This window comes from Jaculus jaculus, chromosome 10 (genome assembly GCF_020740685.1).
Source record: "Jaculus jaculus isolate mJacJac1 chromosome 10, mJacJac1.mat.Y.cur, whole genome shotgun sequence".
NCBI lineage: Eukaryota > Metazoa > Chordata > Mammalia > Rodentia > Dipodidae > Jaculus > Jaculus jaculus.
In genome coordinates this window covers 101085152-101109043 of record NC_059111.1, presented here as the reverse complement: position 1 = coordinate 101109043, position 23892 = coordinate 101085152, and the positions used below count along the sequence as shown (strand labels likewise).

The 23892-nt window shown below is 45.3% G+C and overlaps 2 protein-coding genes across 2 annotated transcripts in view; one reads left to right on the top strand and one right to left on the bottom strand.

Moving 5' to 3' along the window:
- Parp12 (poly(ADP-ribose) polymerase family member 12) overlaps positions 1-14122 on the top strand; it is a 33163-nt gene extending 19041 nt beyond the window's left edge. Inside the window, exons 7-12 of the mRNA XM_012949334.2 lie at positions 316-457; positions 2824-2920; positions 8686-8761; positions 9708-9838; positions 11222-11373; positions 12752-14122. Of these exons, the coding sequence (XP_012804788.2) occupies positions 316-457; positions 2824-2920; positions 8686-8761; positions 9708-9838; positions 11222-11373; positions 12752-13077 (924 nt within the window). The 3' untranslated portion in view covers positions 13078-14122. The remainder of the gene's footprint in view (positions 1-315; positions 458-2823; positions 2921-8685; positions 8762-9707; positions 9839-11221; positions 11374-12751) is intronic.
- Positions 14123-17499: 3377 nt separating this feature from the next.
- The window catches only part of Tbxas1 (thromboxane A synthase 1), a 240363-nt gene continuing 233970 nt past the window's right edge, over positions 17500-23892 (bottom strand). Inside the window, exons 11-13 of the mRNA XM_045160556.1 lie at positions 20681-20818; positions 19009-19171; positions 17500-17797 (exon numbers count right to left, since the gene is read on the bottom strand). Of these exons, the coding sequence (XP_045016491.1) occupies positions 17723-17797; positions 19009-19171; positions 20681-20818 (376 nt within the window). The 3' untranslated portion in view covers positions 17500-17722. The remainder of the gene's footprint in view (positions 17798-19008; positions 19172-20680; positions 20819-23892) is intronic.

The window sequence follows — 23892 nt, the reverse complement described above, 5'->3', positions numbered from 1 at the left end:
TGTTTCACTGTCATTTCAATAGTTGGGTCATCCATTCTGAGGAATCTGAATGTCTTCTTTTCCATTGCTTATGTTCTTGTTACCCTGTTCAGCAAGACCTGCACTTACTGTCTTTTGTTTACCAGGACAGCTTCAGTAGAGTCATGTCACCTCCACACCTCCGTCTTCTGCTATCCTGTTCCCTAGCATTCCCCTCCTCCCCTATTAGAGAACCATCTCTGTAAAGCATGTCTGGAATATGGCTGGATATGACCAGCATCTTTGCTTATCACTGTGGCTTTTTTCTCCATGAAGTCTCTGGATCTCTCCTCACAGGGCACAGGCCACCCTGTGACCACTGTCAGCAGCAGTGATGTGGAAAAGGCTTACCTGGCATTCTGTGCCCCAGGAGCTGATGCCCAGACAGCCACCCTGAAGTTCCAGGCTGGAAAGCACAGCTATGAGTTGGACTTCAAAGGTATATCTGATTCTGGAGCAGTCCACATCAGCCATGGGCCCTAAGCTGGTATAGAAAAGGAAAGGAGAGTATATGCTCATCCCAGAAGGCAAACAGATGACACTGGATTACAAGGCCAAGGAGATGTGCTTGGAGAATATTGGGAGAGGAGATTCAAGGAGAGGGGACAGTTGTTTTTTCTCTTAAGTCATTTCCACATGGACATATTGGTCTAGCTCTGTTCCGCTCATCTTTGCTTGCGTGACACATTTTAGACTTGGAGTCCTCTTGAGAGGCCAGCATGGTAAAGGGACTCAGAGCTTTCCTCTCAGCACTGCCTTCGCTATTTTGCGCACTTCATTCTGTTTGGAAGGTAGCAAAGGGTCTGTGATAAATTATCCTCAAACCACTTTGCTGCTCACCTTTGGCCAGTTATTTTGGCCTGTGGTTTTACAGCACTTGTAGTTTTGTTTAAGGGATATTCCTTGTCCCTTGGAAAACTTTCTTCTTTTCCCCAGGAGAATAACGTCAGTAAAGGCCTTGGGGCTCCATGGATAACAGATACGTATAGTAATGTGTAGAAGGGCACAGGGAGGACATGGGAGGTAACTAGAGGTGGACTGCTCTGGAGACCCAGTTTATACACTTGTTACTTCTTTGACCAATGATGACCATGGTTTGAGATAGTTCTTTAAAATACCAAAACAGATAGTACAAAAATGCCAAATGTACCTTTGTAATTCTCAATTTGGGTCTCAACACCTGGGGACATAGTGGACTCTCAGGACCAGGGTGGGGAGGAGCACTTATAGACATCTAGAAAAAGTGTGTTCACAGCAGTCTGACCTAACCTCATTGGGATGGCTATAGTTTGTTTGTTTATTTACTTACTCTTTTTGGTACATTTTTTACTACATATAATGAAAGTGAGAACCTCAGACCAAACTTGGCCACATACACTTACTATTTATTAGGAAGCAAATATCTTCAAAATCAACAACAGCCCAAATGACTTGTTCTGTAAGCTTGAGAAAACTCAGCTTTGTCCTTTTAAGGACTCGTCACAAAAGAATCACTGAAGGCGAAAGCCAGAAGCAGTGTTCTAACAGCCTGTTCATTGGCTGCAGAAAGGCAGGATCCCCAAAGTCCATTCATTTATGTATGAAGCTCAGTGTAAATTAGGAAAACCACAAGGTAATTTAGGGAAAAGGGTTTCCTTTTCCATGCACAATTAGAGAAGGTATCTAACATACTTAGCTTGCTTGTATATCCTGAATAAAATTTTTAGTCCTGAAAGATCACTTAAGATTCATTATTGTTAGGCCAGTGTGCTAGTGAGCAGAGCTTCTGTGGAAGGTTGAATGGTAGGTAATAGAAGGGCCATGAAAGCTGAGGTGAGCAGTGGACTCCACATGAGAATGTGAGTAGGTGCCATGTAAGGGACATACCCTCAGGTTGCCATACAGTTTGTGTTCAAAGGCAATAAGATCAATTCTACACACCTTTAGTTTTTAATACTAAAATGTTCCTAAAATAAAAATGGTTATATATTCTTTATATTTAAATTTTTAATTTAATTTTTATTTATTTGAGAATGATAGTGAAAGAAGTGGAAAAAGAGAATGGGCACACCAGGGCCTTCAGCAGCTGCAGATGAACTCCAGATGCATGCCCCACCTTGTGCGTCTGGCTTATGTGCATTCCAGGGGAATTGAACCTGGGTTCTTTGGCTTTGCAGGCAAGCACCTTAACTGCTAAGCCATCCCTCCAGCCCTGGGTTTATATTAAGTATTTAAAGTAGGAATTGATAGAATTTTCCTGGTAGGAAACAAATTCTAGGTATTTATCATTTTCAACTCAAGGGATGAACATAGTTCTTTAAGGACAGGGCCAAAATTTTGCCTATTGAAGATGTGAGGTTGAAAATATTGATAAATACTGCTATAGAGTCGTTTTACTCAAACCAAAGAAAGTCATAGGACCAAAATTATTGTGTTAACTAAATCTCACTAACTCAAGATGTGGTAATTTGATCTCAGGCTGGGAAAAATTGCTAAGCAAAATAATAGTTTAAGTAAGATTGGAAGGAACAATTTAGAAGCACTCATGTATAATTGATATGTCAATTACTAATCTTTCCTCTATTCATTAAACTCTGCCTCCTGAGTGTACGTATTTTCTTTTTAAATATTTGAAATGTGTAAATGGCCTGATTTTTTTAAGACTGAGCCTGGGTTTTACACATTTGGATTAACATTCTAGCCCATTTAATTTGTGTTTATAAAACATGGTCCTCTCTGTGTGTGTGTCTGTATATGTGTGACCCTATTGGTTATCTATATTTATATCTATAGCTATCTCTCTCTCTCTCTTTTTTTTTTTTTTAGCTTTTGTGCAGAAAAACATCGTATATGGCACCATCAGAAAGGTTTGTCGCAGACCCACGTACGTGTCTTCCCAGGATGTGCAGATGAAACAAGCCTGGTGCGTAGCATTGAGGAGTCTGGCTTGGTGTGTGGTATTAGTGGGTATGTGCTCTGCTTCCACCACCAGGACTCCCTCAGACAGCATGAGGGGGCTGACTGACTTGTGTAACTAGCATACATTCCACTGCCATTTAAGCCTATTAGTTGGGGAAGTCTTTGATCCAGAATGAGAATTAGATGTATAGGTAGAGCTTCGTGACACAGGCTACCTCTGGAATATGCAAGCCTGGCTAAACTTGAAGCCAACCCATCAGGCTGTCTTATCAGTGTGACACCTGAGTTACAGACCTGAATCTTTTAAAATAGTAGTTCCTGGGCATGGTGGCACATGTCTTTAATCTCAGCACTTGGGAGGCAGAGATAGGAGGATCACCATGAGTTTGCGGCCAGCCTGAGACTACATAGTGAATTCCAGGTCTGGGCTAGAGGGATACCCTACTTCGGGGCGGGGGATACCTAAAAACCTCCCTTGAAGCAGTAGTGTTTAGACCTGGTCAGGTGTTATGAGATTGGAGCTGGGAGGGGAGTGGTCAGTACTTAGCAAATCACATGACTAGGATGGTGAAGACATAACCACAATGCCCTTTATAGTATGAGTTTGCCAACCAGTGCTAGAACTTAAAACCAACAGTGTTGTTAGCTGCCTATAGTTTTATTAGCCTAAGAAGCAGATTCACTTCTGTTTCATGGGAGACAGTAACTCTCAGTTCTTTAGAGACTTTAGAAATGAGCTGCATTAGTAAGCAACTTCCTGGGGATATGCCTTCCCTTTTTTTTTTCTTTCTTTATTTCTTCTTTTTTTTTTTTTTAAATAAAAATGTGTGTGTGTGTGTGTATACACATGCCATACTGTGCACATAGAGGTCAGAGAACAACCTCTGGGTGTTGGTTCTTGGCTTCCACCTTGTTTGAGAGATGGTGTGTCTTGTTTGCGGCAGTGAATGGCAGACTATCTGGCCCACAAGCTTCCGGATTCTCCTAACTCTGCCTCCCATTGTTGTAAGTGCGTTAGAGTTACAGACATGTGACCACTTTGTCAGCCTTTTATGGACTCTGGTTGCCAGGCTTTTGCAGTAAGCACTTTTAACCACTGAGTGAGTCATCTCTCCAGCCCCTTAAAATTTATTTTTGATGACATGTAAAATAGGTATATGTTTTAAGAGTCAAAACTTTTTTTTTGGTTTTTCGAGATAGGGTCTCACTCTAGACCAGGCTGACCTGGAATTCACGATGTAATCTCAAGGTGGCTTCGAACTCACCACAGTCCTCCTACCTCTGCCTCCTGAGTGCTGGGATTAAAGGCATGCGCTACCATGCCCGGTTTAAGAGTCAAAACTATTAAGTAAAGTATACTGTGTAGCTTGTATTCATGTTTTCTTTGTCCTGTTCCCACTGTGGTAACCACTTGAATTAGTTTCTTGTTTCTATTCATGTTTCTCTTTGCAAAAGTAAACTAGTACATATGCATATTTACTCAAAGTAAATACATATGTGTATGTTTGCCTACTTCTCCCTTTTCTTGTATAAAAGGTAACCTGCTGTGTGTGTATACATACTGTTCTGTACTTAAAATAGATTCCATTAATTACTCTATTTCAATTCACTGAAGTACTAAAATCTGCTTTTGGTTGGGTAGTTCTCTTTCCTATTATAAAGCATAGTTTATTTAATTTCTGTCCTTTGGTGGATATTTGTGTTTGCTACTACAAAGCATAATGTCACAAAGAACCACTCGGAGTATGCGCTATTTCAAGTGCTGGAGGGTGGTCCTCAGTTCAGAATCTGAGAAAGTAAATCAAGTTACTTTTCATGAGCTTGGACCACCATGTCCTCCCAACAGAGCTTGTGAGACACCAGTCAGTCATCAAGCTCTTGGGCTTCAGTCATACTCTTAGTGTATGTTAGTTTACTTTTTGTTGTGAGTGAGTGAATTTTCCTCTGTGGGCTCTTGTTTTCCTTATTTTTTTCTGTCAAATTTTATTTTTTTTTGGCACTTTTCTTAAGTGTTAGGAATCTTTTTTTGGTTTTTTGAGGTGGGGTTTCACTGTAGCCCAGGTTGACCTGTAATTCACTATGTAGTCTCAGGGTGGCCTCGAACTCATGGTGATCCTCCTAACTCTGCTGGGATTAAAGGAGTGTACCTCTATGTCTGGCTAAGTGTTAGGAATTTTTTATGTTAAGGAAAGTAGCCCTCTAAGCCTTCCTGGTCCTGAAAATTTTAAATATCTTCTCTTGGTTTCTTAATTGCTTTATTACTTTGTTCATAATATATTTTATAATGCAGAACTATTTATTTTGTTTTTTTTTTTTTTTTTTTTTTTGGTTGTCTGACATTTATTGTTTTGGATTTAGAGTGTTGGTTGATTTTGGTGTTCCTCCAGCTACAAGTCATTTTTTTTTTTTAAATTTTCTATCAGAGTCTACCCTAGGCAAAGTTTGGAAAAAAGTTTTACTTCCTTTCTAAGCCTGGAACTCTTGTGTGAAAATTCTAATGAGTTTAGGGAGCTACTAGCAGATAACCAGTGTCAGACACAAAAGTGACTAGGCTGGGGATATAGATGGTCATTAGCAGAGTATTTGCCCAGCTTGTACAAGACACCAGATTTGATCCCTACTACCACAGCAAAGTGATTATCTTTTTAAAATATTTTATTTATTTGAGAGAGGGGGGGAGGGAGGAAGGAAGAGGTAGGGAGGGAGGAAGGAAGGGAGGGAGGGAGAGAATTGGTGTGCCAGAGCCTCCAGCCACTGCAAACAAACTCCAGGCGCAATGTGCCACCTTGTGCATCTGGCTTATGTGGGTTCTGGGGAATTGAACCTGGGTCCTTTAGCTTTGCAGGCAAGCTCCTTAATTGCTAAGCTATCTTTCTAGCCCCAAAGTGATTATTTTAATCAAATACAGCATAAGGTTAAGAGTGATTCAGAAGCATAGTTGGTGTTATTAGTTCCAGCAAGAAAGTCTGGGCTTTTGTGGCCAATTGGGACTTTGATGTTGGTCACTTGTAGAAACACTTTTACTTGCACAATTAATGGTGTTATAGAATATGATCTCCCTAATCAGAAGCTATAATAGAGCAGTGTCTTTTTTTTTTTTTTCAGTGCTAGAGAATTGAATCCCAGGTCTTGTACATGCTAGGGAAGTGCTCTACCATTGAGCTGCCTCTAAGCCCCTAGGGGTGTGGTTTAATCTAAAATAGCATTTATATGCATCAGATACCTTGTTTAGTTCATTACCTTCTATTTTCCATAAAAAATGTTTTCTTCATGTGGTCCTTATTTTTCTTTTCTTTCTTTTGGATTTTTTTTAAATCATTTTATTTGTTTTTTGTTTTTTTTTCTTTTAGTTTGGAAGTTATACACTGTGTTACTGCTTTAAAGGCTATGTTAGAAACTATGTGAGTTCTTGATTTGGGTACAAATATATTAATATCTTTGTTCTTCTAACAAAAACCTTCATATACATTTTTCCCACTTACCTTTCTCTTGATTTTTTTTTTATTTTGACATCAAGAGGCCTGTCCATTAAACTTTTGAATATCAAATATTCCACTTACATTTCCAGAAGTGCTATTTGATTCTTTTTTTAAAAAAGATCTTCTAGGCTTTTTTATGGTTTCCTTACACATGAGTTAAAGTTTATCTTTTTTTTAAACACAGGAAGAATAACTTTTATAATCAGAATTTCAACATTTGTGGTCTGTGGGTCCGCTTCTGGCTGATTTTGGCTGGTGGGACCTTCCTAAGGTTTTTTTTTTTTTTTTTTAATTTTTCTTTAACTGTGACATTATATGAGGAAAGTTATTTGTAGAAGTTCTTTGAGGCTTAGGATGCCAGTGGAAATGGAAGGTTAGACTATTGTAAGGATAGTATATTCTGAAATTTAAGGGGAATGATTTGGATTACAGTTTCAGGACTGTTCCTAATCCTTTGAGCCATATGTCTTCTAGAACTGCTTTTATTTGTTTTTATTTTTATGTATTTATTTGAGAGAGAGAGAAAGAGGCAGATAGAGTGAATGGGCATACCAGGGCTTCTGCCACTGCAAAACAAACTCTAGACACATGTACCACTCTATGCATCTGGCTTACGTGGGACTGGGGAATCAAACCTGGATCCTTAGACTTCACAGGCAAACACCTTAATTGCTAAGCCATCTCTTCATCTATTTTAATTTTTAAAATGGTAATATGTCTGCATTATATGATACCCTGTAATATACTACACTTATGTTTTGCAAAAAGAATATACATTTAAGAAGGATAAATACAGATTACAAGCAGTCTCTTAATAGCTTAGCTTAAATTTCTATTGTCAAGTGGATTTGGTGTAAGTTTTTACTTATTGTTTGCCTGCATATGTATGTAGAATATGTGTGGTGTATATGATGTATGGTGAAGGCATATGCACATGCCCCATGCATGAACATGCAAAGGCCAGAATAGAGCATCACATGTCTTTTTCTCATCACTTATCTACGTATTTCCTCCTTGAGATGGTATGGTGGTTTGAATTAGGTGTCTCCCATAAACTCGTGTTCCGAATGCTAGGTCCCAAGCTGGTGGGAGTTTGAGAATTGGAGCCTTGCTGGAGGAGGTGTGTTGTTAGGGGAGGGTCATATGGGTGTTATAACCAGCTTCTCCTTGCCAGTGTTCACCTCACTCTCATTCTGTCATGTTCCACTTGTGGCAGAGGTGATGTCCAGCCTCTGCTCATGCCATCCTTTCCCCTGCCATCATGGAGCTTCCTCTCAAGTCTATAAGCCAAAATAAACCCTTTCCTCCCATCAGCTGCTTTTGGTCAGGTGCTTTGTGCCAGGAATACAAAGGTGCAACAGATGGGGTCTTTCCTTTAACTAGGAGCTGTTGACAGTTAGTGATTTTCTGATCTCTACTCCCCACATCCCATCCCGCAGACTAAGGTTATAGAATATGTGTGAAGACACTCGGCTTGTTACATGGATGCTGGACCTCATTCTTAAGTGGAAACTATTCCTAACTGCTAAGCCATCTCCCCAACCTGTATATTTTATTTTGTTAAAAATATGTTTAGGGAGCTGGGGAGTGAAGATACTTGATTGCAAAGCTTCCCACCCAGAGTTCAAGTCCCAGTACCTACAAAAAGCTGGCTGCAAAGTGGCACATGTATCTGTGATCCCAAAGTACTTATGACAATTGGAGAATCTGAAGCTCACAGGCCCACTAGTCTGACATATTTGAAGTCTGGCAGTTTGTTTGCAGTAGCAAAAGACCTTGTCTCAAGGGAGGTGGAGTCCAAATGTCTGAAAGTTATCCCCTGACTTCCACATATGTGTTGTGGCATACATACCTATGCATGCGTGTATATGTGCACGCACACACATCCCCCCACACAATTTTTTTATAGATCAGTTGCATGTCATTAGGCTTAAAGTCTTTGATACTCTTTAAATTTACAAATTGGAGTAAAAGCCTTACTCTTGTATCCTGTTCCTTCTGTGGGCTAGTGGAATATAGGTGAGAAGTGTATTTCTCAGTACTGATAGTTTTTGACAAAGTTTTAGACAAAGTTGAAAATGTTCTTGTGATGTCATTGTCTTTATGTGCCTCTTCCCCTTCTCCCTGCTTTTTTTTTTTTCCACTTCTTCCTGAGAGCATGAGTCTCTCCCTGCTTTTAAAAATCACTGAGACTCCAGGGATTGATGATGTTGGCTATGAAGATCACCTATGATAGATTTGCTTGTGCCTAAGAAGTCAATGTCTAACTGGTTTTGTTTACCGTTTGTAGCAATGTCAAGTTTCAAGGCCCAAAGAGCATCCCGGACTACTGGGACCCCAAAGCTTTGCCAGACCTGGGATTTAAGGTATAGGACTCATGCAGCCTGGGGTTGTGTGAGGAGTTCTGTAGTGATGGGTGCATGTATCCAAATTGCTTTGTGAAACCGTGGCTTATGGGGACAGGAGGGCAGAGTTGTAAATGGGCTTCTGTTTTTGTTTGGTTAGGTCTTGGGGTTTAAGGCCAGATGACTATGGGATAACTGTGGCTCCAAGGGCAAGAGGATGTAGTGTGAGGGAAGAGAGTAAGCTATGAAATTGACTAGGAAGGGCAGGAAAAAGTAGCTGATGAACTAGGATAGGCTGATGAATACAGTCTTACTAAGGAAGGCCACTGGAGGATTTGAGTGTGATGAGGGACATTTAGAAAGGGAAAACACTAGAGACTAGTAGACAGGAATACAGTTCAGTAGCTAATTGGGGGTCTGCTCTTTGATGGGAACTAAGCTTAGTAGAGTGGAACTCTTTTGACTAGCCTGACCCATCTGAGTGGGGTACTTTGGCTGACATCTGATGCTGGCCACCTTCTAAACATTATGGAAACAGGCTTTTCTTACATGACAAGCCCTGTCCAAGGAGGGCTTCTGTCATTAGCTTATAGAAAGCACATGCACGTAGTGGGGCAGGCAACATGTGAAGAGTTAGAGGAGTTCGGATCCCTTGATTGTTACCAATTCTTGTGAGCTATTCACTCTTTGGTTTTGGCTTGTGTATGTGAAATGTGAAAAAAGAGTAGCAGCCTCCTGGGAACACCAAAGGTGGCTTAGGTACCACCTGTCTGTCCTGTGGGCCAGGTCCACGGTGAACAAGAGGGAAATCATTATACTTTGTGAACATGCCATATCCGGAGAGAACACATCTTAGGGAAGAGTGATGTGACCATCACTCCTTGGCTTTCTTCAACAGTTCAAGTAGTTCCCAGCAGCCTCATGAATAATATGACAATGACACATGGAAAATATTTCTCTCTTGCAGAATATCACCCTCAGTTCTTCCTCGGAAGAGTATCAGAAGGTCTTGAACCTCTTCCACCGCACACTGCCTTCCTACTTTGTTGAGAAAATTGAGCGGATCCAGAACCTGGCCTTGTGGGAAGTCTACCAGTGGTGTGTTGGGGTGGACTGTTGGTAGCTGATGACACTGTCCCTTATCCTGCTAGCTGCTTATCAGTATATCCTGCTTGTGTTCCATGAGCTGTTTCTGCTTGCTTGCTTTTTTCCCCTCCTAGGGCTGTGTAGTAACATAGCCCTTTGTAGAGGTAAGGGGGTCAAAACTTCCCTAGCTTAGGTCCTGCTCTTGTCATGACTCTGAAGATCAGTGGACAGAGCAGGACAGCTCCCCCCATCCGTCCAGGAATTTAGGGCTGTGGCCAGAGAGCAGGGCCTCATTTTGTGTGTGGACAAACATATTCTATATTTTTATTTATTTATTTGATAGAGTGAAAGAGAATGAGAATGAATGGGCATGCCAGGGCCTGCAGCCACTGCAAATGAACTCTAGAAGCATACACTACCTTGTGCATCTGGCTTACGTGGGTCCTGGGAAATTGAACCTGGGTCCTTTGGCTTTGCAGGCAAACGCTTTAACTGCTGAGCCATCTCTCCAGCCTGACCAGCACATTCTTGGTTATCTGTTACTTCTTCATATGGGATGGAAATTCACTGTGGGTCTCCATGGTGGGCTAGGATCTGCTGACCTGTCCTTACATCAGTCTGGGACTGTCATCTGCACCCTGCACTGATGAATTCAGCACAGTAGCAGGAGGAGGGTGGGTCCCCACAGATCAGCAGCCTCATAGTTTCCTCCGCTTCCCAGGCTCTGCTGCACTCAGCAGAGTAAAGGAAGGACTCAGACCTGCTTTCAAAGGGCTCCTTTGCTTTGGGCCTGCTCTTTGTGGACGGAGAGGTTTTTGTTTGCTCTCGGACCACACCCTGCTCTAACTTCTTTCCTATTCCCTGGTCTGTGGCTAGGGCCTCTAGGACCTGGCCAGCACAGCCTACAGTCCTCACTTCCTGGTCACAGTCTGGTTTGTTGTTGTTTTAATTATTTACTCATTTGCAAGCATGGGGGTGGGGTGTGGATGGGCACACTAGAGCCTCCAGCCGCTGCAAATGAATTCCATGTGCACCTTGCTCATCTGGCTTTACGTGGGCACTGGTGAATCGAACCAGGGTTGTTAGGCTTTGCAGGCAAGTGCCTTAACTGCTGAGCCATCTCTCTAGCCCTGTATTTTTTTTTTTTTTGGTAGATATTCACAATGGAATTTTATTCAGCTGTAAAGAAAAAATTATAGGGGGAGGGAGAGTATTACCATGGGATATTTTTTTAAATTTTTATTAGCATTTTCCATGATTATAAAAAAAGTCCCGTGTGAATTCCCTCCCCCCCTCCAGCCCTGTATTTTTAAAAATACATTTCCATGGGCTCAGGAGGCTGTACTTGGTGGCCAATACCCTCTTCTCTCAACATGCATGTTCCTACCTTTCTAGGCAAAAAGGGCAGATGCAGAAGCGAAATGGGGGAAAGGAAGTGGATGAGAGGCAGCTGTTCCATGGTACCAGTACCAACTTTGTAGATGCCATCTGCCAGCAGAACTTTGACTGGAGAGTCTGTGGTCTTCATGGCACTTCCTATGGCAAAGGTAAGGCAAAGGTGGCCACCATCAGTGGCTGGGAAACTACTCGAAGACAGTCTGACAGAGGGTGCAAGGGTAGCCAGCGCATGCCAATGTGCTGGATCAGGCAGTGACAAGTGGCCTGTGGGGCTCTGGAGGAATTGTCCTGGCCTCTGTGGGGACAACCATCACCACCACAAGCTGGCAGCATCCTGGTTGTCACTTCCATGGGAACCAGGAACCCAACAAGGTGTGGCAGGGAAGCTCTGCCTCGCTGGAGCATTGTTTCCTTATGAAATAGAAATAGAGGCCCTGGGAGATAGTGACATTTGGAAGAGGAGAGGCCCACCATTTTAGCTCTAGTGAGCTCCCCAGATTGTGCCTTCACGATGTCCTAAGGATAGAAATCGCTGAAAACCTGTCATCTGTGTTTTATTTTCTTTTAGTTAAAATTTTTAAATACTTTTATTAAGTGTGAGAGGAAGGGAGAGATTGAGAGTATGGGCATGCCAGGGCTTTGTGCTGCTGAAGACGAACTGCAGACACACATACTCTCTTGTGTATCTGGCTTTTTGTGGACACAAAGGAATTGAACCTGGACAAGCAGTTTTGTAAGCATGTGACTTTAACTGCTGGGCCGATACTTAGTTATCATTACTCTATTTGGAAGTAATTTCAAACTCTCACAAAAGGTGCAAGGATAACATCCATATTTTTATACATGTACGCACATAGGTAACAACCTCTGGGTAAATTGTACCTACATTCATTCATTGTGACATCTTGTCATACTGGCTTTTATCTCCTGTTTTCTGAACCATTTGCAAGTAGATGATATGCACTGTGTTAAGAAGGTGTCTTCTGTAAACCACGCTGTGGTTACCAAATTTGGAAAATTTGGTAACATGTGATCTTTATTGCAATTCCATTGGCTATGGTTATGGATTCAGGATGGATGGGAGCCCGTGGTAGGTTTTTGAACTCCCCCCCCCCCCATAGAGTAAGCAGTTTCCATCTCAGGTTCCCATTTGATAAGGTTCATAATTGTTTATGTTGGGCTCCTGGTGAGGCAGCTCCATCTTATAGATGGGGAAAACTGATGTCTAGGGCAGAATAGAAACAGTCTCTGAGGTAATTCGGTGCTTGATGGATTCAGAACTGAGAGTAGTTTCTGAATCACATGGACCCTTGGGTGTCCTGCCGCCTGGAAGGGTATGGATGACTTGGAAGCCTGAAGAAACAGGTGAAGAACTGGGAGGAGTAGAGGGAAGAGAGATGCGTACTGAAAGAGCAAAGGCTGCTGACACTGCCAGGATGCCACCCAGCAGCAGTTTCCACCGCTCCCCTCCCCTGCTGGAGGGTCTGTCCTCCCGGCGCCCAGTGGAGCCCATGTGTGTCGTTTCAGGAAGCTACTTTGCCCGAGATGCTGCCTATTCCCATCACTACAGCAGATCTGACACGTGCCTGCACACCATGTTCCTGGCCCGCGTGCTGGTGGGCGACTTCATCAGGGGCAGCTCCACCTTCGTCCGCCCTCCGGCCAAGGAGGGCCAGAGCGGTGCCTTCTATGACAGCTGCGTGAACAGTATGTCTGACCCAACCATCTTTGTGGTATTTGAGAAGCACCAGGTCTACCCCGAGTACCTCATCCAGTATTCCACCTCCCCCAGATACTCTGCTGGGTCCTCCATCATCAGTGCCTTGAGCAACTTATTAACTGGTCGGCAGTGAACGTGGCCAGGGCGCACTGGGCCTCTCTGGCTCATCTGTCTCAGTGGAGCTGTTTAGTAAAATCTATTTTTTAACAAAACTTTTAATGAACTTTTGTTTAATGTTGGCTTCGCAATGAAGTCACATGGCCCACCCCATCCAGTGCTGGGGATGGAACCCAGGGCCTTGTACGTGTTATGTAAGCACTTTGCCATTGGGCTGCATCCCCAGACCTTTTAAAAAATATATATATTTTAACTTTTGAGACAGCCTTGCTAAGTTACCTTGGCTGTCCTTGAACTCTATAGCCCAGGTAGGCCTTGAACTTGCAATCTTTCTGCCTTAGCCTCCCAAGCAGCTGAGAAAATAGGCCTGGCTTAGAGTTCTGCTCTTAGTGCCTTGCTGGTAACAGTTATAACTTTTAGGTCCCTTGTAGGTTGGCTTGTGGTCTCACCAGTGGTGGTTGTAGGGGAGCCCGAGTGTACTTTTTACGAATGTGTTTACATTGTCTTGTACTCTTTGTTGACTTTGCTGCTTGTTAACACCAGGCACAGTTTCTAGACACTGTTTTATGGATTTATTTTAATTGTTAAGAGTTTTTTATCTCTACAGTGATTCCATTTTGAGGGGTCTTGTGGCCTGTGTTGCATTTAATCAGACTGGCACAGTGGCCATGGAGGGGGAAAGCCCTAGGGCAGTCTTAGGGCAGCACTGCTCGTTCTGCCTGCTGCTCTGGCACTAACCCAGGTAGCTCCTGGCAGCTGCTCCCGCTCCGATGGTGGGTGGCTGTGTCATGGTATCAGAACCAGGGGCTACTATGTGGTGCCAGGCACCTGCTGTTTTCCCGTGGCATGGTGGAGTCAGCAGCATGCAGAGGAAGCACCGCCCCTGGCAGGAGACATGGATGAGTGCTTCCCAGGCCTGAGTTTGGCATAAAAGTGCCTGTACCCACATCCTCTAAGCACACTGGACACCCTCTCTAAGTGTGGGTTTCATGTCTCAGATTGAATACCTGTGCTGCAAATGTCACATATGAGTATGGAAATAAAAAGACTATTTATCAGAAGTGGTTGAAGTCTGGAGTTCATTCTTCTGTGTTTGTTGAGAAGGCTTGATGGGGCTCCAGGCTTCTGGGGTGTCAGAGATTATCTTGGTCCTTTGAGTGACTATAACAAAAAGGCATAGAGGAAGTGGCTCATGAATAGCAGGCTTTGTTTAAAGTTCTGGAGGCCAAGCAGTCTAAGGTCAAGGTGCCTGTAGATTCAGGGTCCAGTAAGGGCTCACTTCCTAGCCAGCCATCTTCTTATTGTGACCATGGTGGCAGAAAGGTCTCTTTCAAGCCTTTACTTTTTATTTCATTGAACTTACTTATGAGAGAGAGAGTGCGAGAGAGAGCGCACATGGGCTCAGCAGGGCCTGTTGCTGTGCAGATGAAACTCTAGATCCATGTGCCACTTTGTACAACTTTGTACATCATGTGGTTACTGGGGAACTGAATCCTGGGCTGGCAGGCTCTGTTAGCAAGTGCCTCTAACTACCGAGTCATCTCCCCAGCGTACATCTTTCATCAGATAAGGGTGCTCATACCACTTGTGAGGGCTCCTTTCTCTGGACCTCAGTCACCCTAAAGACCTCACATCCACACACCATTGCCTTATGGATGAGGAGTTAACATTACATTTGTGGGAGAAATATTGACACCATAGCAAAGCTAATATCACTGGCCTCAGTAGGCTTCAGTAGGATTATGGATTTGGATTATGGATTATGGATTATGGATTTGGGCCCCTCATTTGCTGACTTCCCTTCCAACATCCTATGAGGAACTCTAGCAATATGGTCATATTATCACATGCATATTTATATTCTTTCTCTTTTCCCCAACTTAGCCTCATAAGAGCCAGGATCTCCATTGACAGTGTATGTCACGGACCCAGAGACTGTTTTGTATGCTCCACATTCCACTGTCTGAGCTACTTCCTCCTGAGTTCCAGCTGGCTCTGGTCCAGTTGGCAGAGAGGCTAGCTAGCCCCCTCCTGAAGAGGTCTGCCCTTGATATGTCCTGTGTTGTTCAGATCCAAGACAGTTTAACCAGACTTCCCATCTTTGGAGTGGTCTGAAACCTGACACAGGGCAGAGTAATTGATCAAACCAGAGAGAGCTGAGTATAGTGGCCAGAATGTCAAAGCAGCAGCGACAGCTTGACCGTTGCCTCCCAGCAGGGTCAGCCACATAGCTGCATAGACTGTGATTCTTAGGAGCCCCCAGCCTGGCTCCCTCACAATCCTCATAGTCCTGGACATTCACCACGTTATGCTTGAGCGCTTTGACCTGAAAGGACCATCAGATCTCATCAGAAGCGTGCTTGTGAGCATCTCAAATGCAGATGTGCTGCGTTCCGGGGAGGAATGGGGATTGGCAGTGGCTCATTGGGGAGTGGGGGTGGATGAGTGACCAGAAGGAAGAGTATGGGAGTTGGTCTTGCTGCAGTAAGGCAGGTGAGCTGTGAAGTTGGTAGAGGCTGCTGGATTTGGTAACTTTTGGTAAAACAAGTTAGGTAAAACAAGTTAGGAAAGTACTTCTGGAGAGGGGCTGAATCCACATTAGCAATTGCCTGGTGTATGCGTGAGAGTGTGTGCTTGCAGGCACGGGAGGGGGCGACATTTGATGGAGCTAGAATGATAGCTGGGTGTCTGCTGTAGGAGTGTAGCATCCAGGGCAGGAGTGTGTGGATACGGTTGTGTAGTTCCTGCCCCTGCATCGTTGATACGTATGAACAGCGGGATTTAAGCAGGGATAAGGAATAGGGGTTCAAACAAGCAAGGGCTTGGAGTCCAGTGATACTAACACATCCCTGTGTGATGACGGTGATCCTCTGCCCAGAAAGTGGGAGAGGCTAGGTGGTGCTCATAGATTGGGAGAGTGGGACCAGGAGTCACCTGGCAGGAACAGGTGTGCTCCTAGCAGGGACCACATGCTCAGTTGATCTGTTGTTACCTGAGCTTCTGCAGTGGCCATAGAGTAGCCAGGGATGGAGGTGACAAGTGGGATAGAAAGAGAGGCAGATAGGTCATTAGGAATGTCAGGTGTTGGGCTGGGGAGGTGGCTCAGCAGTTACAGGTTCTTGCTTGTCAAGTTGGCTGGCCCAGGTTCGATTCCCCAGTACCCACATAAAGCTGTAAAACCAGAGGCACAAAGTAGCACAGGCTTCTGGAGTTCATCTGCAGTGGCAAGAGGTCCTGGCCCTCTCTCCTCTTTCTCTCAAATACGTAAAAGTACTTTTTAAGGAAAGAAAAAAGTGTGTGTGTTTGTGTGTTTTCTCTAGGGCTAGGCATTGGAGTCTGGGTTATAGAGAATGTATGGTAGCAACAAGGGTGTGGAGAGGTCTGTGGGATGGACTCGCCTGTACCTCTAAGAGCTTGGGCAGCAGAGGCAGAAGTCATTCAGAGGGCTGGGGCAGTATGTGGAGCAGGGCCACCCTCCTCTTTCAGGGTGTCCAAGTAGAGAATAGGGCAATAAGGGAGCTTTCAGGGAAGCTGTGTGACATCCTAGGACAGAGGCGAGGGAGGACCTAACGGTGCAGGCAGCATTCACAGCAGGGCACACGTGCAGATCTGTTCTGCCAACTCTCCTGAAGCAGCCTGGGTTTTCCAAAGGTGGGTCCTCAGCATCCTTGTGAAGGGCTGGGCCATGCCTACTGTGGAGGTTCTCTGATGTGCTATAAGGGGCTCAGGTCTCAGCTAGAGCAGGGCTCTTTGTTTTACAAGTAAGGAAACTGAGGCACAAGCAGACAAAAAGATCAGTAGCTAAGGCCACACAACTGCCAGGGGATTCTGGGATTCATTTGTATGTACTTTCTTGAATGTGACCTTCTTAGCAACATAATCGTTACTTTTGCTAAAATCACATTTTTTTCCCCTGAGGTAGGGTCTCACTCTAGCCCAAGCTGACCCGGAATTTACTATGTATTCTCAGGGTGGCCTTACACTCAAGGCAATCCTATCTCTGCCTCCCGTGTGCTGAGATTAAAGGCGTACACCACCACAAAATCACTTTCATATTTTAATTTCTTTTTCAAAGTTGCTCCTTGAAAGAAAAGAGACATTTTTTTAGCCTGTATCATTTTCCTGTCTGTGGAAACATCCTATAGGGAAATCAAACGTAATTAGGCTGTGGCGCCACTTTGCAGGTTGAGTGTCCATGTAATTTATTCTTTGAAACCCACAAAGCATGCAAAGCTAGAAAAGCCCACGTCCATGCCATCAGGACAAGCTCACCGAAGTGTTCCCATGTTCCCTGCGTTGTAGAATCCCCCTGTCCCGAGGCCAGGACTTCCTTTAGCACCATGTTTTTCAGAGAATTAGTCAAAACTACATTTTCACTTATTTAACCACAATCCTGAGACTTAGATCAGTGCTTTGATTCCCACTGGCAACATCAAAACCAAGTGTGACAAATGTTTATTTAGCATGTAGGAACAGTTGCATTAAATAACCTCTTTTATGCTCATGTGTGGAGGAACCATTTAATCACCCCAGAGATACTTCTTATAAAGCATTTCCAGCTCCACATGAGACTTTCTCTGGAATTTCAAGGGTCCCTCCTAATAGTGGTTTGTAGGTGTGTGAGTCACGATGCACTCCCTTCTCCCTGGGCATCTTCTCCATCAGCGGGATACAATCTTGATGTGCACGCCATTTTTGGGGCCTAAGGCAGATTTGGATTCTAGCTGCAATGGAACCTAAAATGAGGAAAACAATCACCAAAAGAGAACCATATCCAACAGAAAACTTCCTCATGGCCCAGCCTAAAGCAGGGGTGAACCTGAGGGGGCGCAGTATGTGGGCATCACAGTTGCCCCTGTGGAATAACAGCAGCGAAAGGTTAATAGAATGATTCCCCCTCTTCGTCAGCAAATAAAATGCCACCAAGAAGAGTGCAGCTGGTTCACATGTGTCCCTTTGAAGGCTGGGCAGAACAAAGTGTCACTTTGTAGTGAAGAAATAGAGGCCAGAGAGGCCAAACAACTTGTCCAGGGCCACATGACAAGAACACTGTGAGGTTCTCTAGAGGTTTTGCCATCTCTGCTGTGCCCTCAGCTCACTGCCCTTTCTCTGGGAGGAGGGGCTTCACGCTACATTTCCTTGCCACGGGCTGGGGAGATGGCTTAGTGGCTAAGGTCCTTGCCTACAATGCTGTGGGTCGCAGGCATTAAGCTGGATACCATGGGATCCGACAGTAAGTACCACAGGGCTCTTTCCCGCCCTGCCCTGTTAGCCTGTAGCCTAATTATCTGACCTCTTTAGTACCTCATGTAAAAAAACATGAATTATTAAACTTACCATGAAAGGTGATGACTTAACACTCCCTAGCCTACCTCCGAGCCTGGGGTGTGTGGTATGAGGAGGGGGAGACGTACTGGGAAGATGGGGAGGGGTTCAGGGAGGGCTCTCGTGAGGACAGAATCTATGCTGGTCTCTGGGGCCCCAGGAATGAAGGTATATGTTGAGTGAGTCCATTACTGCATGTGACAGATGAGCCTCTGGCCGCTGGGGACAGGGCTGGGACTGTCTGCAAGAGGGGAAGACAAGGCTGTTGGCAAACCCCCTCAAAGCAGCTGGGCCTTCAGGAGCCAAGGGTCAGAGGGCAGGTCACTGGGTCCTGTAGGAAACGTCACACAACTGAAACCCTTAAAAGGCAGCTGTGACTGCAAGCTGCTGTATTGGGAGTGACGCCAATAGCGGAAGCACGTCATGAGGTCCCCACAGGATGGGCTTGATTGAGCACAAGTATTAACTCATCACCCTTCACATGCAAGATAAGGTGGAAGGTGGCTGTTTTCATCCCTGCCTTGGACAGATCAAGAGACAAGGGCCCCCGGGAGGAGAGGGTCTGGTCTCAGCTCACAGGTGGAGAAGTAGGGTGGGCCCCGCCGCAGCTCCCGGCTCTCACCTGAGTCTCAGGGCCAGCCTCAAAGCGGAAATTGCACAGGATGTGGAATAGCGTCAGCTTGACCACCAATAATCCCATCCGCACACCAAGGCAGCTCCGGGGCCCAGCTCCGAAGGGTAGGTACGTGAAGGGCCTCTGCTGCAGACGGGCCTCTGCCGTGAACCTGCAGGCCAGGTGAAGGTCAAAGATTGGCCTAAAACACCTGCTCCATCCATCTAAAGTCCCTGTTCTGCTGAGTGACACCTTCACTTGACATCCTTTTCTTCCACATGGGTTGGTCCCTGTGCACAGTTAATAGGGTCCTGCATCCTCAAGAACTGTCTCTAAGGCTCTGGCTGCTGATCTTTGGGCGCTCCCCCCATCTCCTCAAAGGGATTGATGCTAGGAGCCCAGAAGCCGAGTGTAAGTAAAATCAGAAAATAATCCCAAACCCCATCACCCCTGACTTGGCTTCATGCTACTTCCCTCTCCCAGAGGAGCGCGTGGCCTCTCTCACTTCTTCCTGAGCAGAGTCCCCAGGCATCTTGGCCACCCCTCTTCACAGTCATCCCAGGGGTCCTGTTCTATTGCCCTTGAAGCCACTCTGGCAGCTGCCTCCCCACCACACTGGCTTTGCTGACCTTGGTGTGGGAAGCCTGAACCACTACGGGTGGCAAGGTTTGGACTGGGGACCTTGTCTGGGCATGTCTGAATCTGCTATCCCATCACAGCCCTTGCCACGTGTGATCTGTGGGGCTTGGCAACAGTCACTTCTTATTGCTTCTCAGCTTTCCTTTTGAGGTGATGCTGTGACCCCCCACCATTGCTGTTGCTAGTTCTGAATATTTACTCTATTTAAAAAACTTTTTTATTTTTATTTACTTATTTGAGAGAGAGAGAGAGAGAGAGAGAGAATGGGTGTGCCAGGGCCTCCAGCCACTGCAAATGAACTCCAGATTCATGCACCACCTTGTGCATCTGGCTTATGTGGATCCTGGGGAATCGAACCGAAGTCCTTTGGCTTTGCAGGTAAGCGCCTTAACCACTAACCCATCTCTCCAGCCCCTTTATTTTTAGGAGCTGCTGAGCTATGGGGTATTTATTATTTATCTGGAGTTCCACAGCACACAGTTTTCCAGTGACCAGGTTACAGGTTAAACTGGGCTCAGTTGGAGTGAGTAAAGGTAGACCCACAATGGCACCGGGTTAGATGACCACAGAGGAAGAGAGACAGTGACTGATTCCATCAATAAGCAGGGTGTGTGAGGGCTGCCTTGGGTATTTTACACCACGGAGTCTATAAATGAAATCAGACAGTGTGCCAAATCCAGGCCCACAGACAGAAGAGGACCCAGGTCTTCTGGATCTCGCAAACATAGATTATGGGGAAATTTTGCTCATATGGCTGCATTGGATGGAAGTGGTATCTGTGCTTTTTGGAACAATGTGAAATGCAACCTTGCCTTGGCTTGAACAAACAGAAGACATGGCTCCTTATGTGTGCTTCTGCTGACATGCTAGGTCTCTGGATTCTGTTTTTCCTTTGGAAATGATGCGTTCCAGTGGATCTGCATTGCTGTGATCTTGGTTTGGGGACGACTGTGCCCGTGCAGCCTTGCTCCTGTCTCTATAGCAAAATTTCCATCCCATAAACTCACATCCTTCAGGGACCTCTGATCCAGGTAGCACCCACCTTTCAGGGTTGAAGGTCTCAGGGTGTGGCCAGTATGCAGGGTCATGGTGCAGGGCACCCACAGCCACCTCCAGTACGGCACCTGCGGGAATGCGCTGTCCCAGCACCTCGCAGTCCTGGGCTGCTTCCCGGGTGAATCTGTGGAGACAGAGGCAAGGAGGAGAGGCTGCCTGTGTGCAGGTGGGTGGGGGCTGCAGGGGTCCACAAGGCCCAACATGGGGTGTGGAAATAAGGCCAAGGTGACCTAGATGGTAACCGAGCCCACAGCTCACAAGCCCTACTGCCCAGAAGCCTCCAGTCTTGGGGCCCTTCTGATACGCATGGCCCCTGGGGAAAATGCCTCGATCTGTCCCCTTGTCTGTCCAAGCACCGCGGAGCCTTCTAGGAGCTGGTTTCTCATGGGGGCGTGGAGGCTGTTCCCCAGCTCTGACTGCCCCTCCTGTCTTCTCACATATGTCTCTTCCGGTTGCCTTTGTCCTCACTCTCACTTCCTGTCCTCCCAGCTGACAGTCCAGCCCTACTGCTTGGCTTCTGTCCCCTCCCTCTCATGGACAGTTGTCAGGCTAAGATCACTAAAGACCTTGGGCGGCCTATCAGATTGATACTCTGGAGCCTGCATCTTAGCTCTTCTGTGCCCTTAACTGTCCTGAAATGAAGGAAGCCATGGCTAGGAGAAGAGAGGAAGGTAGAGACCACTTTCCCAAAGCCCCCACCCCTGGACATTGCAATGGAGACCCAGATTTCTTTTTCTCTTTTTCTTTTAAGTTTTATTTATTTATTTGCAAGCAGAGAGAAAGAAAGGAGACAGAGAGAGGATGAACATGTCAGGGCCCCTAGCCACTACAAACCAACTCCAGACGCATGTGCCCCTTGTGCATCTAGCTTACATGGGGCCTGGGGAATCGAACCTACGTCCTTTGGCTTCGCAGGCAAATGCCTTAACCACTAAGCCATCTCTCCAGCCCTTTTTAAAAATTGAATTGAATTTTTATTTATTTATAAGAGAGAGAGAAGGGGGGGGGGAGAGAATGTGCATACCAAGGCCTCTAGCCACTGCAAATGAACTCCAGATGCATGTACTAACATGTGCCTCTGGCTTATGTGGGATCTGGAGAATCGAACCTGGGTCCTTAGCCTTTACTGGCAAGTGCATTAACCACTAAGCCAGCTCTCCAGCCTCAGACCCAGCTTTAATACTATTCATTCTATCAGTTCTGTTCCTCTAGAAAACCCTGACTAATACATTTTATTTCCTCAGTTTGGGATACAAGATGTAGAATTTAGAGTTTTTATCTTTAGCACAAGCCTCAGAGTTTATTTGGAATTCTTTTTTTTTTTTTTTTTTTTTGGTTTTTCAGGGTAGGGTCTTGCTCTAAGTCAGGCTAACCTGGAATTCACTATATTGTTTCAGGCTGGCCTCAAACTCATGGCAATCCTCCTGCCTCTACCTCCAGAGTGCTGGGATTAAAGGTATGTGCCACCATGCCCAGCTTGATTTGGTCAGTGAGGGCTCTGAACTAATTGTTAGATTAATCTATTGATGGGTTCGTAATTTGGGGTCATTATTGAGAAGCGGTAAAACCTAGGAGATAGGGCCAAGTTGAAAGAAGTTAGGTGGGAGCTTGCCTTTAAAGAATACATCTTCTCTTCTCTTTCCCTTCCTTCTCCCCTCTCTTTCTTCTTCTTTCTTTCTATGTCTGTCCTTCCTTGCTGACATGAGGTAAACAGCTTCCCTCCACCATGATTTCTGCTTTAATACAGGTCTAAAAACAAATGAACCCTTTGACCATGGACTGAAACCTCTGAAACTCTGAGCCAGTGTAAACCCTTCCTCCATTAAGTTTGTTTTTTTTTTTTAATACTCTTTGTTTATTTATTTGACAGAGAAAGAGGGAGGGAGGAAGATAGAGAGAGAATAAGAGAATGGGTGCACCAGGGCTTCCAGCCACTACAAGTGAACTCCAGATGTGTGCGCCCCTTTGTGCGTCTGGCTAATGTGGGTTCTGGGGAATGGAACCTGGGTCCCTCTAGCCCCCATTAAGTTGTTTTCATGGTGGATTTGTCATGGCAGTAGAAAACTGGCCAGCACAATACCTAGCCTTCCTGCATTATTTCCTTGAGGGGATGGGATAAAGGGAGGGTTCTTTTACACTAGTTAGGATTTTTAAAATTTAGTTATTTATTTATTTGAGGGAGAGAGAGAAGAGGCAGATAGAAAGAGAGAGAAAATGGGGCTGGAGAGATGGCTTAGCAGTTAAGCGCTTGCCTGTGAAGCCTAAGGACCCCGGTTCGAGGCTCGGTTCCCCAGGTCCCACGTTAGCCAGATACACAAGGGGGTGCACGCATCTGGAGTTCGTTTGCAGAGGCTGGAAGCCCTGGCGCGAACATTCTCTCTCTCTCCCTCTATGTGTCTTTCTCTCTGTGTCTGTCGCTCTCAAATAAATAAATAAATAAATAATTAAAAAAAAAAAAGAAAGAGAGAGAAAATGGGCATGCCAGGGCCTCTAGCCACTGTAAATGAACTCTAGATGCATGTGCCACCTTGTGCGTCTGGATTTATATGGGTACTGGGGTATGAAACCTGGGTCCTTAGGCTATACTGGCAAGTGCCTTAACCACTAAGTAGTCTCTCTGGCCCTAGGATTTTTGTTTTTAAGTATAAGCATGTTATTTTGATAATTACTTTAAAATAATCCTATGTTGTTTTTTATTTCAAGTGATAGGCTTAATTTCACTTAATACCTTAGAGGAAGTACAATGACCAAGCTGATTACGGTGAGGCGCAGCTTCTGCTTGTAAAAGGAGCTAAGAGCAATGGCGGTGCTCTTTATGATTCAGCCTTTTGTTCCCTGTAGCAGGAACTATAAGAGGCCAGGCTGGGAACATTCAGATCCTGAGTCCCTGATATCCCGAACACCAAAGAGCCTGCCTGGAGCTGGCTTCCAGCACCAACACTAAAACCCAGGCAGCCCATCAGGTATGAAGTCCCTCACAGTTTTACACGTGCCAACAAGGTCATGCCCAGGCACTCTTGCTCTTCTGTTATGCGTGCAGGGACCCCCCCCCCAATGTAAACTGGACAACAGTGTCCACTCATCTCAGTGCATCTGAGTTTCCCATCTGCCGGGTGGAAATGTGCCAAGCTATGCTGCCCAGAAAGAAGCCCAGGTTCAGTTCCCATGAGAAGCGCTTAACTAAGAATGGCTACACCT